The 14,702-nt window shown below is 37.0% G+C and overlaps 1 protein-coding gene across 1 annotated transcript; it reads left to right on the top strand.

Moving 5' to 3' along the window:
- Positions 1-8,881: 8,881 nt before the first annotated feature.
- On the top strand, positions 8,882-14,653 carry LOC132553815 (uncharacterized). The gene is made up of 4 exons (XM_060218095.1): positions 8,882-8,959; positions 10,654-10,746; positions 11,209-11,271; positions 13,796-14,653. Exons 1-4 carry the CDS (start codon positions 8,882-8,884, stop codon positions 14,651-14,653), a joined length of 1,092 nt encoding a protein of 363 aa, XP_060074078.1.
- The last annotated feature ends 49 nt before the right edge of the window (positions 14,654-14,702 follow it).

Below are 14,702 nucleotides of genomic sequence, written 5' to 3'. Positions count from 1 at the left end.
TGGGAAAAAGAACTTAACATAACCCTAGGTAAACATATGACCACCGACAACGTTGTTGATGAAACATGGTGTGCGGTGTGCAGAGAGTATGCTACTAAAATTAACTGGTTGAGTTCAATTTTCAAAGTGTTTAGTAGTCAGTGTTTTCAGTTGACTTTGAGTTAAAATAATTTCCAGAAATTGTCAATTGGTTATTGATTCATCATCAGCGTCCACTAGGACTGTCATATCATCGTAGCATATTTCTTGAAATATTGACATTTAATTTGAACTTACTACATGTATTAGTACATGACTCAAATTTATTGACTGAAAGTTGCTTGTTTATTTCTGCCAATGAATTTATTTCAATGAAAATATTGGGACAAAGCAGTTCTTAGTATAATGTCGACATTAAGAAAGTTCTAGACACCTTAATTAGTGAGGATCAGTCAGGTTTTATCTCAGGTCGTTATATTGGGGAGAACACAAGATTAATATATGACATTATGCAACATGTAGAGGAAAAAATTATTCCCGGAATGCTGTTAATGATAGATTTTGAGAAAGCATTTGATTCCGTTTCATGGAAATTTATTGACAAGGTTTTCAAATTCTTTAATTTTGGTCCAGATATTCGTAAATGGATAAAAGTTTTTCATACTAATGTCAGTGCTTTTGTTAATCAAGGTGGTAATGTATCTTCATCCATCAATATAAGAAGGGGCTGTCGACAAGGTGATCCAATCGCGCCATATATCTTTATTCTCTGTGTTGAAATTTTGGCCATTAAACTAAAACATAACAAAAACATTAAGGGTATAAACATCAGTAATATTCCAATTCTTATCTCACAACAGACGACACCTCTCTTATATTAGATGGCTCTGAAATATCATTAAAAGAATCTATTTTATAATTGAATGCTTTCGCAAATTTCTCTGGTTTGAATCTAAATATTGACAAAACACAAGTGATCTGGATAGGAAGTAAAAAATATAGTGAAGATACTTTGTTAACTGACTTGAAATTACAGTGGGGAAAGGTCAAATTCACGCTTCTTGGAATTGAATTCAGTGTCAATCTTCATGAAATTCCAAAATTGAACTATGATAAAAAATTAATTAAATTGAAATCTATCATTAAGATGTGGAATAGGAGATCACTGACTCCAATTGGGAAAATTCCTCTTATTAAATCTTTAATGATATCACAGTTTAACCATTTATTTATGTCTTTGCCAAACCCAGACAACCAGTACTTGAATAAGCTCAACTCCATCCTTTTTAGCTTTTTATGGAACAGTAAAACTGACAAGGTAAAGAAAGATATTGTTACCCAGAATTTTGATAACGGTGGACTTAAAATGGTAAATATAAAGTTGTTTATAGATAGTCTGAAATTAGGCTGGATTAGAAGATTACACCAGAAATCTGCTAAATGGCAAGCAATTCTTCAAACATATATTGACCTACATATGCTATCTTCCTGTGGAAGTGATTACATTCAGAAATGTTGTAATATCTGTAGAAATAATTTCTGGAGTGATGTTTTCAAAGCCCTGTTGAGGTTCAGTGAAAGGGTGGGGGTAGAATATGTTAAGAAAAATATTTGGAAAACTCCTTTATGGTATAATAAAGATTTGTTGATAGGGAATACAAGTATATTCTACAAGACATGGTATGATAAGGGAGTGATGATAGTTAATGATTTATTCAAAGATTTTTCTACTGGCACTTTCTACACTTTTCAAGATTTTAAGCAAATTTATAATGTAAATTCAAATTTCCTTGAATACCATGGTGTAGTCTCTGTGGTTAAGTCATATTTAGCTAGATCTGACTTTGTAAGAACATGTACCTCTCAAGTTTTTCCAACCATTCCAAGTAGTATTGAGTGTTTTGTAAAAAAAGGAAATGGGTCAAAAGATATATATAATCTTTTAGTAAAAAACGATACAATTTCTACCGGGAGGAAAAGATGGGAAGAAATATTAGAATTTGATGTTCTAAATTGGAGGGATATTTTTAAAATTGTTTTCGTGCAACAAAAAATACAAAACTTCAATGGTTTCAGTACAGAGTGGTTCAACATATCTTAACAACAAATTTATGTTTAAAATTCGACTACTGAATAACCCACACTGTACATTCTGTAACTTAGAAAAGGAGACAATTATTCATATTATGTGGGAATGTCCAGAAGTTCAAAATTTTTTAGAAAGTGTAGAAGTTTTGCTGGAGGCTCTTTTTATTCCATTTTCCTTCAATAAAATAAGTTTTCTGTTTGGTTTCATTGCTAATAAAAATCAGTTAATCAGTAGCAAACTTGACAATGAAATCTTAATCATCATTAAATATTACATATATAAGGCAAGATGTCAACACAAAGCCTTAAGTGTATATAGTCTTATTTATTCAGTCAGGGAATTTTATACCTTTCAGAAATATATTGCCAATAGTAAAGGTGAACAGGCACAGTTAAGTTTTAATGAGGAATGGAGAAAATGGAGAAAATTATTGGAATTGGCCAATTCTTAACTTTAAATACATTTACTGGCATGTAGTATGTTTTACCGTAATTTAGTATTCTCTGTCTTTACAGTATAGCAGGCCCCTTGCTTACCCTTATAGTATTTATTTATTTATTTATTTACCAGGTATTTTTCTTTATACTCGAGTCCCTATTGTTTCGCTGATTATTGCAATTTTTACTAACCCAGATCACCTCTCTTTCCCCCCCCCCCCCCTCTCTCTCTCTCTCTCTCTCTCTCTCTCTCTCTCTCTCTCTCTCTCTCTCTCTCTCTCTCTCTCTCTCTCTCCTCTTTATCTTTATGTGTAGTATTGATGTATGTGTAGGAGTGGGTGTGTAAGGGTAGTGTTGTGATGTTAGTAAGGGTGTTGATGAAAATGCCAGTCGATGATGTATGGATGGATTTCAAGTTATAATGACAAATTGTGTTGATAGTTAGGTTGATGATGAGGTGCATATGTGAAAATGAATGCTGAGGATGAATCTATTGACATGAAGGTGGTGACATAGGCATATTGAATATGACAATGATGAAGAATGTATTGACATGATTACTTGATTGAGATCATGATGACTGATGATTATGATGAGGAGGTAATGTTTATAATGAGGAGGATAATGATGATGAGGTAATGTTTATAATGAAGAAGATAATGATGATGGTAATGTTTATGATGATGATGATGATGATGTTTATGATAATGATGATGATGACGATGATGTTTCTTTTTCTTCTTCTTCTTCTTCTTCTGATGATGATGATGGTGTTTGTGATGATGATGATGATGATGATGATAATGATTATGGTGATGATGATGATGATGATGATGATGATGATGATGATGATGATGATGATGATGCAACTTAATCGAGATTATGGTGATGTGTGAGTGAGCATATTGTATGTTGTATGTTTGATGATGTTTTGTTGATGTAATTGTTATGTACATTAAAAACTCCTGAAAAATGAAAAAATTAAAAAAAAAATAATAATAATAATGTCGACATTACATACATTCCAATATTGGTATCATTGGATGAAGAAAATCAATAGACCTGATCAATCAACAAACAAAAAACCATTATTTGAAGATTTACTGTAATAGCAAGTAAAAAGTCATTTTAGCAAGTAAAAATTTAAGGCACTTGCTGTTTTAAGCAAGTGACAAAAAATGTGGGTGGAAAAGTCCTTGAAAACTAATTTTGGCCTTGAAACTCCTTGAATTTAGAAACAATACCTTGAAAAGTCCTTGAATCTTACATATTCCGCAATTTCAAATATTTCTTTTGCCTCAAGTACAACGAAAACATCGATAAATAACGTCATAACGTTGCATGATTCGTCCGTACCGGGCTTTAGTCACAACTATGGGTAAAGGGAGGTAATTTAAACATATGCGGACACGATGCGCAATCTACACTCTTCCGGCCGCTTCGCGCTGCAAACAGGGAGCAAACGTGGTTTATGCTAGTCATGCCAAGGAACCATTGTATTTTTAACAGGAAGGGGGATGAACAATACAACTGGGTAAGGGAAGTGAAAGGCGATCGATGTAAGGCCCACTGTTTACGATGTTCAAAAGATATAGATCTCGGAAAGATGGGGGAATCGGCGTTGAGGAGTCACACCAAAAGATTAAAACATGCACACGCCGACGGAATGTTTAAAAAAACAAACTAAGTTACCTTATATAAAAGTTGAAGAGAAAACTGAATCCCCCTGTCCCTCTTACCAAAGAACTACTGTCCAATGCTAGAGCAGCCAGACAGAAGTATGATTTATACCTGGCAGAACAAAGAGCCTAGAGACATGAAAAAATTCATTAATTTATAGCATTAGGTATTGTGATGTCACAAGGAAATATACATACATAGGAAAATAATTGCCGATATAGATTTTGTGTCAGTCCAGTAAAATTCTGTTTTTAAAATAAAAGTAAGTTATGTGATAACCTGACTGTTACATTTATTCTTATTCACATGAGATTTAAAAAAAAAAGCCTGGTCACAAAATTCTCATTTTTCCTAGTCAGAGGTCCTGTAAAATGAAAGAAAGCGCTCAGACAAATCTCTGATTAATTGAAACTAATTTGATATCCTCTATACACAAATGATAGAGGTGAAGGAGTTATGTCCCCTTTTGCTAGGTAAAGTGATTGCTTGTTATAGTTCTTTCATGACCTTTGGTTTAAATGATCCAGTCTACACGAAACAACAGTTTAAATGATCCAGTCTACACGAAACAACAGTTTAAATGATCCAGTCTACACGAAACAACAGTTTAAATGATCCAGTCTACACGAAACAACAGTTTAAATGATCCAGTCTACACGAAACAACAGTTTAAATGATCCAGTCTACACGAAACAACAGTTTAAAGAGCCAGGAACGTCCCTGAAAAAGCTGAACACTACTTACTGGATCTAATTCCAGGGAGACCTAAGGATTAAGCATCAAGTGAACTGCCAAATGCGATAATTAACCAGCTGATTATTCAAATGGATAAAAGAAAAAGGAGTGATGGAATTGTTGGACCAATTTAAGGTTATTAAACTTGTTTTACACTGCTAGTGTTTTCTAAATGCAGATTATTGCACTGATCGATGAATAACTTGAGAAGGGAACTAACTCTACTTTCAGGTTTACTGGTCTTGTATGCATGGTAGGTTACATCAAGGTGGACGCTCTGAAACAAAAAAATAACAAAAAATGAAATTGTTTTTGATGATTTTCAGCCAAGACAGATATGGTATAACCTTAACCAAATATATTATCAGGGCTGATATACCAGATTTAATTTACATCAAGGTTTTCTTATCTAAACCACAAAGTGAAAGTACATGCCTCAGCATTTTGATAAACACAGTTCTTGTCAATGGTTGTCCATTTGCCGTCACAAACAATGCATCGGCTGAGGAGACACACTTCTGATGTCTAGAACGTATATACTTGTCTAAAACGCACTTGGAGCACAGTGTTTTAGAAGTAAAGAACAATCGGATGTGAACACCTTTTCTGAAAGGGTCAGTTTTTGACCTCTTTAATGACAATACAGTATGATCAACAGCTATTGTTACATCACCTACACATAAATTGGTCGTAGGATCTAAAGTACCCTTACATGTAAATTCTCCATACCGCAAACCCCCGAAGAAAGCAACTACACAAACGGTTTCCATCAGTCTGTCCAGTTTGATATTGAAAACTCCTTTCCGAAGTCGTGTGCAGAGAGAATGTAACACTAGGAAGGTCACTGTATACCGAGATAACTTGGGACTCACATCCATACGTTTGATGCCGTTCATGACTAATTGTAGACGAGCGAAGTTGAAGTCCTGGGTGTACAGAGGACAGTCTACAGCTGATGATAGGAAATGATGGCGAATACCACACAAGTACAGCTTAATAGTAGAGTATCTTAGGTTTAACTGTTGATGGCAATGAGCCGCAAAATTCACCAACAACAAAAATCAAAGTAGCTAACGTGAAAGTCGGTGAAGATTTTATGCTTTTCACTCCAAGTTCATGTCATAACCGAGACATACTCCAGCTCATGTCATAACCGAGACATACTCCAGTTCATGTCATAACCGAGACATACTCCAGTTCCATTTCCCATGTCCACAGATTCACCAGAAGTTTGTTTGGTTCTTAGCTCGGCGTTCCGCCATAATGGACACTATCGCACTCACGAAAGTTTATCAATCTAACAATACTTGAAATGAGTACATAGTGTAGTCACAACTGAGTACAAAGTTTTATAAGCTCACAAAGTTTTATGGTCCCTAAATCCAAATGGTACAAAGTAGTGGTCAAGTAGTCAACGATCGGAGAAAATTGGTAGAATTGAAGAAAGAATGGCTATCGCTCTCAACTTAACTGAAAGATGAGACTGGACCTAGATCACGTGACTGGTCAAGTACTTACAGCCAATCAGCATCATTCATGAGGTACATATCAACTACGCAATGCTATAAAGTTATACCTAATAAGATAAGACTAGGGGTCCTCGAAGGGGGGAACGTAACCATGGTTACCAAACCTCTATATTTGGTACAGATGGCATGACAGCTATACATACATTATTACTGACATAGACTAAGTTTAATAACTTAAACTACAAGCATTTTAAAATTAACTTGTTAATTCATATTATTTTAAAACACGATATGAATTAATGCAATTACATTGTTTGGAAATGAAACTGTCACTGTGTCAGCCATAGATGTATAAACGTGTCAGCGTGGTGCCTTCAAATGGGAAAAACAAAACATCCTGGTTATAAACAGGAAGTTGTTCCGTTTGGCCACACAGGTCAGTCGACCGTCAGATTTGCTGGACCAAGTGAGTGTTGACGCTATGCTGCATACATCAGTGCACCTGGGGTAATATTTCATACTGACCTTACACGGAGGAAGTTTTTATACTAACGCTTTACACGGAGGAAGTTTTCTTGCAAGCTCAATATTAGCTCTAAGGTATGCCTTTTCTAAAATGAAATTTAAAAATTCATATGAAGAAGTTACATGTAACTGTACAGAATAACACTCATCTCAGCTCGGACGTTTGAATGCTTTAGAATCTATTGCTTCGATAGTTATGCGTTGTATGTAGAAATATCAGAAACTTTTATACTTTGTTTTTGTTTTCTATTTAACATAGGTTGTAATTGATAGTAACCGTAATTGGCCTTCGTGCATATAAATAATTGTACATTTCATATTCCGACGATTGGCGATGATACTTGTGTTACAATGCAATTTTATAAAAGTATATATTTTTTTCCTTCTTTCCGTGTGTAGTTATATGCGGAATATGATGCAAATGTAAATCCGGAAATACTATGTTTGAACCGCTTCTTTTCGTTATAGCGGGAGCGAATTACAATGGTAAAATTTCGAAAGACTGTCCTGTGGCTGCCTACAGTTTGTATACTATTGTACACTGCTGACCACTTCCACTACTTCGATTTCCTGAAGCCTTTCAGCGTGTCAAACAATGATGTAAGTATCAAGATGATTTCAATAATTTTAGGTATTTTTCCATTTATATATGTATTTGATCTTAAAACTATAAAAGAGTAATAATATGAAGAAAATGAGTGTCCCGAGGGTGTTCGCCTCTCACCTTGAGGCAGCCTGTACCTGATCAATATCTGACACTTTCACCTGACTGCTACGATTTCCATTCTGTCACATTAAGACCCAAGTGTATACCAGATATGACAGATATGTAGCCGTTTTGAGAACTGCGAAAAAATGTTACTTTCACGTTCTCTATCTCTTTTCAAAGACGGAAGGAAGGAGCGAAAATTAGGTACTTTGAAATGAAATAAAAAGAAAAACAAAACTTGTCAAAAATCAGTTAACAATAGTACATCTTCCTTAAATCCGAATGAATGAGAACCCTTAAATCCAAACCCGGAATAAGTACGACAAACGAGAGAAATTAAAGTTGACACGAAAAGAATTCATATACAAAGGACACAGCTTTGGTAGCGCCTATACAGTGTACTTATAGGACCGAGGACGAAGTTCTCTTACAGGATTAAAGCTCACTTGGGCGTCAATCCAACTGAATAGTGGCTATTTGTGATGAAACGCGGCTAATATTCGATAGCGCTGTTATTTTTGATGGATAGCGTGTAACCCGGAAGTGGTCAGCGGGTGTTTCATATTTCGGACATGCCCGCGGATACAAATTTACACAATCTAACTCCAGTCACTATATGATGTTAAACGTACATTGCCTCTCAAGTCACCGACAATCTGTTTCGTTTGTTTGTTGAAATCATCATTTTTTAATGTATCGTGTATAACGAGGATTGACAGTCATCAAATACACGACAACACGATCAAAACGGAGAACAGAGACAGAAAGATAATCATGAAAGAAATTAGGAAAAAAATCAATACTTTGATAAATATAAACAGTAAAAGAGCTCACACCGATTCACGAATCCCTTTGGCATTATCCTTGAAGTCATTTTAAGAAATTCTTTGGTTTCTGTTCATTTTTTCATTCATTCAGACTTTTGATATGATGATAATCACGAACGCAATAATAAATTTAAAGTGTGATGGAAAGAAAAAAGTGTAAATAGGAAATATAACTAAACTAATACAACGTTATCGCAAATATTCTAAATACCTTCAAAACATGTACTTTACCGTCAAGTGAAATACAGATGTACCTTTCAGTACATTATCCTCCTAGTAGCATGTACGTTATTTATCTGTTGATACAAAATTCTCGCATTTTCCTAACGTTCGTAAATTGACCGAAATCTAAGAATATTTTTACACATAATTATTTCATGATATATTAACGCAAACGTCTTTGAAACGTTACTAGTGAAGGACATCCCGGGATGGTCGGGTGGCGCAGTGGTAACACAGTTGCATTAACGGAGTCGTCTGGGGCTCGATTCCCGGAATTGTCCGATCACGTGGGTTTTCCCCGGGTTATCGGATTTCCATCCACAGTAAGACCCCTCGCGCGCCTCCATCCGGTCCAACAAGAGTGATTAATAGAAGTTGGGAAAACTTTATTGCTGTATCGTACGTCTTGTGTTGTAATTTGTAAACAGCGAAAAAAATACGTTATACAGAAGTATAGAGAATTTAGTATACTACTCGTGTCCACAATTATACAATCTGTACGTCCATTGGTATGGAACGAGACATATCGACTGTATTGTGTTTACCTTTGTAACCTAGCCGAGCAATTGCCACAAACAACAACAACAACGATAAATATTTACAAATATATTACACTAGTTACAAAGTTTACAACACTTTTTGTTTTGTTGTTTTACCGTGTACGATAACACTCACTCACATTTCATCCGAACATGCATTAGGTTTCACACTAAGCTTTCAAACCATACAATTTACACGATTCTACACCTAAAGTCTCTGTAGCGTCACATATCACAATTGCCAAATATCACAGATGGAAAAGCAGCAATGATCAGTTCTATACAATGTCTAGGTCTATCTACAGAATGCACACATCTCCATGTACACCAGTACACAATAAACCCCATACCTACCCCCAATACCCCACACCTACACAACAAATCCCATACCTACCCCCAATATCCCACACCCACACAACAAACCCCATACCTACCCAAATACCCCACACCCACACAACAAACCCCATACCTACCCCAAATACCCCACACCCACACAACAAACCCCATACCTACACAACAAACTCCATACCTACCCCCAATACCCCACACCCACACAACAAACCCCATACCTACCACGAATACCCCACACCCACACAACAAATCCCATACCTAACCCCAATACCCCACACCTACACAAGAAACCCCATACCTACCCCCAATACCCACACCAACACAAGAAACCCCATACCTACCCCCAATACCCCACACCAACACAACAAACCCCATACCTACACAACAAACTCCATACCTACCCCCAATACCCCACACCCACACAACAAACCCCATACCTACCCCCAATACCCCACACCTACACAACAAACCTCATACCTACCCGCAATATCCCACACCTACACAACAAACCCCATACCTACCCTTAATACCCCACACCTACACAACAAACCCCATACCTACCCCCAATACCCCACACCTACACAACAAACCCCATACCTACCCCCAATACCCCACACCGACACAACAAACCCCATACCTACCCCTAATACCCCACACCTACACAACAAACCCCATACCTAACCCCAATACCCCACACCTACACAACAAACCCCATACCTACCCCCAATACCCCACACCCACACAACAAACCCCATACCTACCCCAATACCCCACACCTTAACAACAAATCCCATACCTAACCCCACACCTGCTCAGAACGAGGCTACAATGATGACGTCAGAGTTAAATACTAACAGAGTATAAGAGTGAAATATTTTTATAATTCTATAAGTGTAGTTATTGTAACATTGTTTCTCAAAAATATGCAAACGATCTTAATTCCTCCTAATTTGTACGCAGTTCCCAAAGAAACCATCGGATCTAGAGTAGTTCCACCAGGAATCTGCAACAAATTCATCAATATCACAATTACCTGCTCTGACATGTTTTTTTTACGTAAGAAATGCACATGTTATTTATTTAATTTACAGACAAGTAAACCACAACCTGCAGTGCAGGCGCAGTTCATGTTCACTTCATCAAACAGTTATATTCAGAACGAAGCTCCAAAAAACAACTCAAAGGTAATGCCTGTGTAATATGTCTGGGGATGAATAGAGTCAGCAGTGAAAAGTCAATTGTTTGCCAAAATTATGTTTTATTATTTTTTATTTCAAAAAATAAAACTTTGTATAAACTAAATCTATTTCCAGAGCAAACATGTGTTTTAAGTAAAGCAGTTGTAACTGTCATGATATGAAATTTATTATAATTATAGATGAATACCTTTGGGAAGAATACTCTGACTAAAATGTTTATCATATTTGCCAGCAAAGCTGTGTCATTTATATCGAGAATAAATGCCATATCATGATATTTTAATATTATTAAAAGTGTTATACTTTTCAACATTTTATCCTTATTTTAGTTATTTGTTCTATATGAAATATATCATAATTATTACGCGAATCATGGTTTTACTGTCTGGGAAGTTTTAATTTTGTCCAATCAAAGATATATTTGTAAAGGAAAGTATTATTCTCCAGACGACAGCATCATCACTCAGCACAGACGACACCATGCTCAGTTATTTGTCGGAAGCAGAAATCGTAAGTATTTGTACTCAGTTATGTCGATACAAACCAATGTCCTCTTTAGTATTTCTTTCACCAATATTGATCTATTTTCAAACATATTTTCTTAGAAAAACAACTGTCATATTTGTGTATATTTATTCAGGGTTTCCTACAGCTGTCATGTTGTGTATATTTATTCAGGGTTTCCTACATCTGTCATGTTGTGTATATTTATCAAAATTGTCCTACATCTGTCATCCCTCCTCCTCTTTCCTCCTCCATTTCTTCCTTCTCCCTCCTCCTTCTCCTCCCTCCTCCTTCACCCCCTCCTCCTCCCTCATCTTTCTCTTTCACCTCCCCCTCCTCCTCCTCTTCCTACCCTCCTTCTCCTTTTTCTCCTCCCTCCTCCTCCTCCTTCCTCCTCCCTCCTCCTTCTCCTCCTCCCTCCTTCCCCTCCCTCTCCCCTCCTCCTCCTCTTTTCTCCTAGTTCCCATCCTCCCTCCTTCTTCTTCTCCTTCTCCCCCCTCCTCCTCCTTCTCCTGCTCCCTCTTTCTCCTCCTACTCTCCTCATCCTCCTTCTCCTCCCTCCTTCTCCTTCTACCCTCCTCCTCCTTTTCCTTCCTCCTCATTCTCCTTCTCCCTCCTCCTCCTCCCTTCTACATCTCCTCCTCCTCCTACCCCTCCTCCTCCCTCCTACCCCTCCTCCTCCCCCTCCTCCCTCCTTCACCTACTCCTCTTCCTTCTCCCCTTCCTCCTACCCCTCCTCCTCCTTCTTCCCCTCCTCCCCCTCCTCACTCCTCCTCCTCCCTCTCCTCCTCCCTCCTCCTCCTCCTTCCTACTCCTTCTCCTGATTTTGTGTGCTTAGATATTAAAGATAATGTGTTTTCAAATTGAGATTATTTATAAATTTCGTTTAGATTAAAATATATATTTAACGTTACACGTATCCTCAAAATACCTTAAGATAGTCCGAGTGAATACTTAAGAGCTCCTGTTACTACATGTTTGTAATGTTAAATTCAGTCATGTGCATTCAGTTGAAAAATACATAATCAATAGATAATAAAACTCTACAAAGAGGAAAATACCTTTATTGTAAAACGGATTCGAAATTATACGAGCAACAGCAAGCGGTGTCTCTCTTATACTCTATCTCACTCCATGTCTCTAGGTGTCTCCCTCTACCTCTCTATTTCCATCAAAGCTATCATATGCTCTCTCTCTCTCTCTCTCTATATATATATATAGATTGTGTGAGAGGTTTTATCGGTGTATTGGTCGTATCCATATCGTTTGAAGAAAAATACTGTTTTTTTAAGCTTTATGTTCAATTCTGTTGTAAGATAACTGTATGCAAAAACATATGTTTAATAAAAAAAATACCATCCATCAGTGATGTTTCATGTTTACAGGGAACTACCATCCATCATGTTTACAGGGAACTACCATTCATCAGTGATGTTTCATGTTTACAGGGAACTACCATCCATCAGTGATGTTTCATGTTTACAGGGAACTACCATCCATCAGTGATGTTTCATGTTTACAGGGAACTACCATCCATCAGTGATGTTTCATGTTTACAGGGAACTACCATCCATCAGTGATGTTTCATGTTTACAGGGAACTACCATCCATCAGTGATGTTTCATGTTTACAGGGAACTACCATCCATCAGTGATGTTTCATGTTTACAGGGAACTACCATCCATCAGTGATGTTTCATGTTTACAGGGAACTTCCATTCATCAGTGATGTTTCATGTTTACAGGGAACTACCATCCGTCAGTGATGTTTCATGTTTACAGGGAACTATCAACCATCATGTTTACAGGGAACTACCATCCATCAGTGATGTTTCATGTTTGCAGGGAACTACCATCCATCAGTGATGTTTCATGTTTACAGGGAACTTCCATTCATCAGTGATGTTTCATGTTTACAGGGAACTACCATCCATCATGTTTACAGGGAACTACCATCCATCAGTGATGTTTCATGTTTACAGGGAACTACCATCCATCAGTGATGTTTCATGTTTACAGGGAACTACCATCCATCGGTGATGTTTCATGTTTACAGGGAACTACCATCCATCGGTGATGTTTCATGTTTACAGGGAACTACCATCCATCAGTGATGTTTCATGTTTACAGGGAACTACCATCCATCAGTGATGTTTCATGTTTACAGGGAACTACCATCCATCAGTGATGTTTCATGTTTACAGGGAACTACCATCCATCAGTGATGTTTCATGTTTACAGGGAACTACCATCCATCAGTGATGTTTCATGTTTACAGGGAACTACCATCCATCAGTGATGTTTCATGTTTACAGGGAACTACCATCCATCAGTGATGTTTCATGTTTACAGGGAACTACCATCCATCAGTGATGTTTCATGTTTACAGGGAACTACCATCCATCAGAGATGTTTCATGTTTACTGGAAAAACAACTGACACAATGTTACAGCAACTGTGTATATATAGTTTTTTAGTTTTACTATAATTTGTTAGCCTAAGTTAAAGAGAAATTCTTACTATTTTACCAGAGAAATGTGAATGACCTTGGCCGATGGTTCAACACTAACCGAAGTTTGACTGTAGTAACTGCTTTCTTCGACATTGGAAACTATCCCCGAGGGAGCAAATCTTCACGAGGACCAGACAAGTACAAACAATGGATACGGGTGTTTGCCTGGATACAGAATCCTGTTATCTTCTATACGGATAGTGAAGAATTCGAGCAAATATTTTTAGATCTCAGACAAAATGTGACGTCAAATACAAAAGTCATCCGCGTATCGCGTGAGATATTATGGTCTTTTCAAATTAAACCGAAAGTTGAACAAATCTTCGCAAATCCAAAATACCCCAAACACAAGCCTTATACAACTGTTCCAAATTACACCTGTGTTACACATTCAAAGTTTCCGATCATTGCTGATGCTGCCAAAAGAAACATTTATACATCTAAATATTTTGCATGGGTAGATATCGGATACTTCCGAGAAATTGAAAACGCTACCAATAAATTTTGGTTGGAAGTTCCTTCAGAATTCGACCAAACTAGAATTGCCGCCACTCAAATATTTAACTCGAAACATTCGGTATCTGCTAAGACAGTTATTAAACTTAGCATGAATTGGATAGGCGCTGGCGTATTTCTGGGCGAACGCGATGTGTTTATAAGATTTGCAGAGCAATATAAACAGAGTGTGATGCGTTTTTTAAACAAAGGACTTATAAGCGTTGAGCAATACATGATTGGCGCTATGTATTCCAAGGCTGAAAAAATTGCGTATCCTCAAAGAGTGGAGATACAGGATTTCAAACCTATCAACGGACGAACCAAAACCACAGATCCGTGGTTCTACCTCGGTTTCCTCATGTACAAAGAAGTGAAGTAAAAGTTATGACGTTATTCATAATAAATGACGTAAAATGCTGACCTTTGAA

The sequence above is a fragment of the Ylistrum balloti genome, unplaced genomic scaffold (genome assembly GCF_031769215.1).
Source record: "Ylistrum balloti isolate Yb309-2 unplaced genomic scaffold, AGI_CSIRO_Ybal_v1 Utg370358, whole genome shotgun sequence".
NCBI classification, from domain to species: domain Eukaryota; kingdom Metazoa; phylum Mollusca; class Bivalvia; order Pectinida; family Pectinidae; genus Ylistrum; species Ylistrum balloti.
The sequence above is the reverse complement of the archived record's forward strand: the minus strand, read 5'-3'. Positions and strand labels throughout refer to the sequence as shown.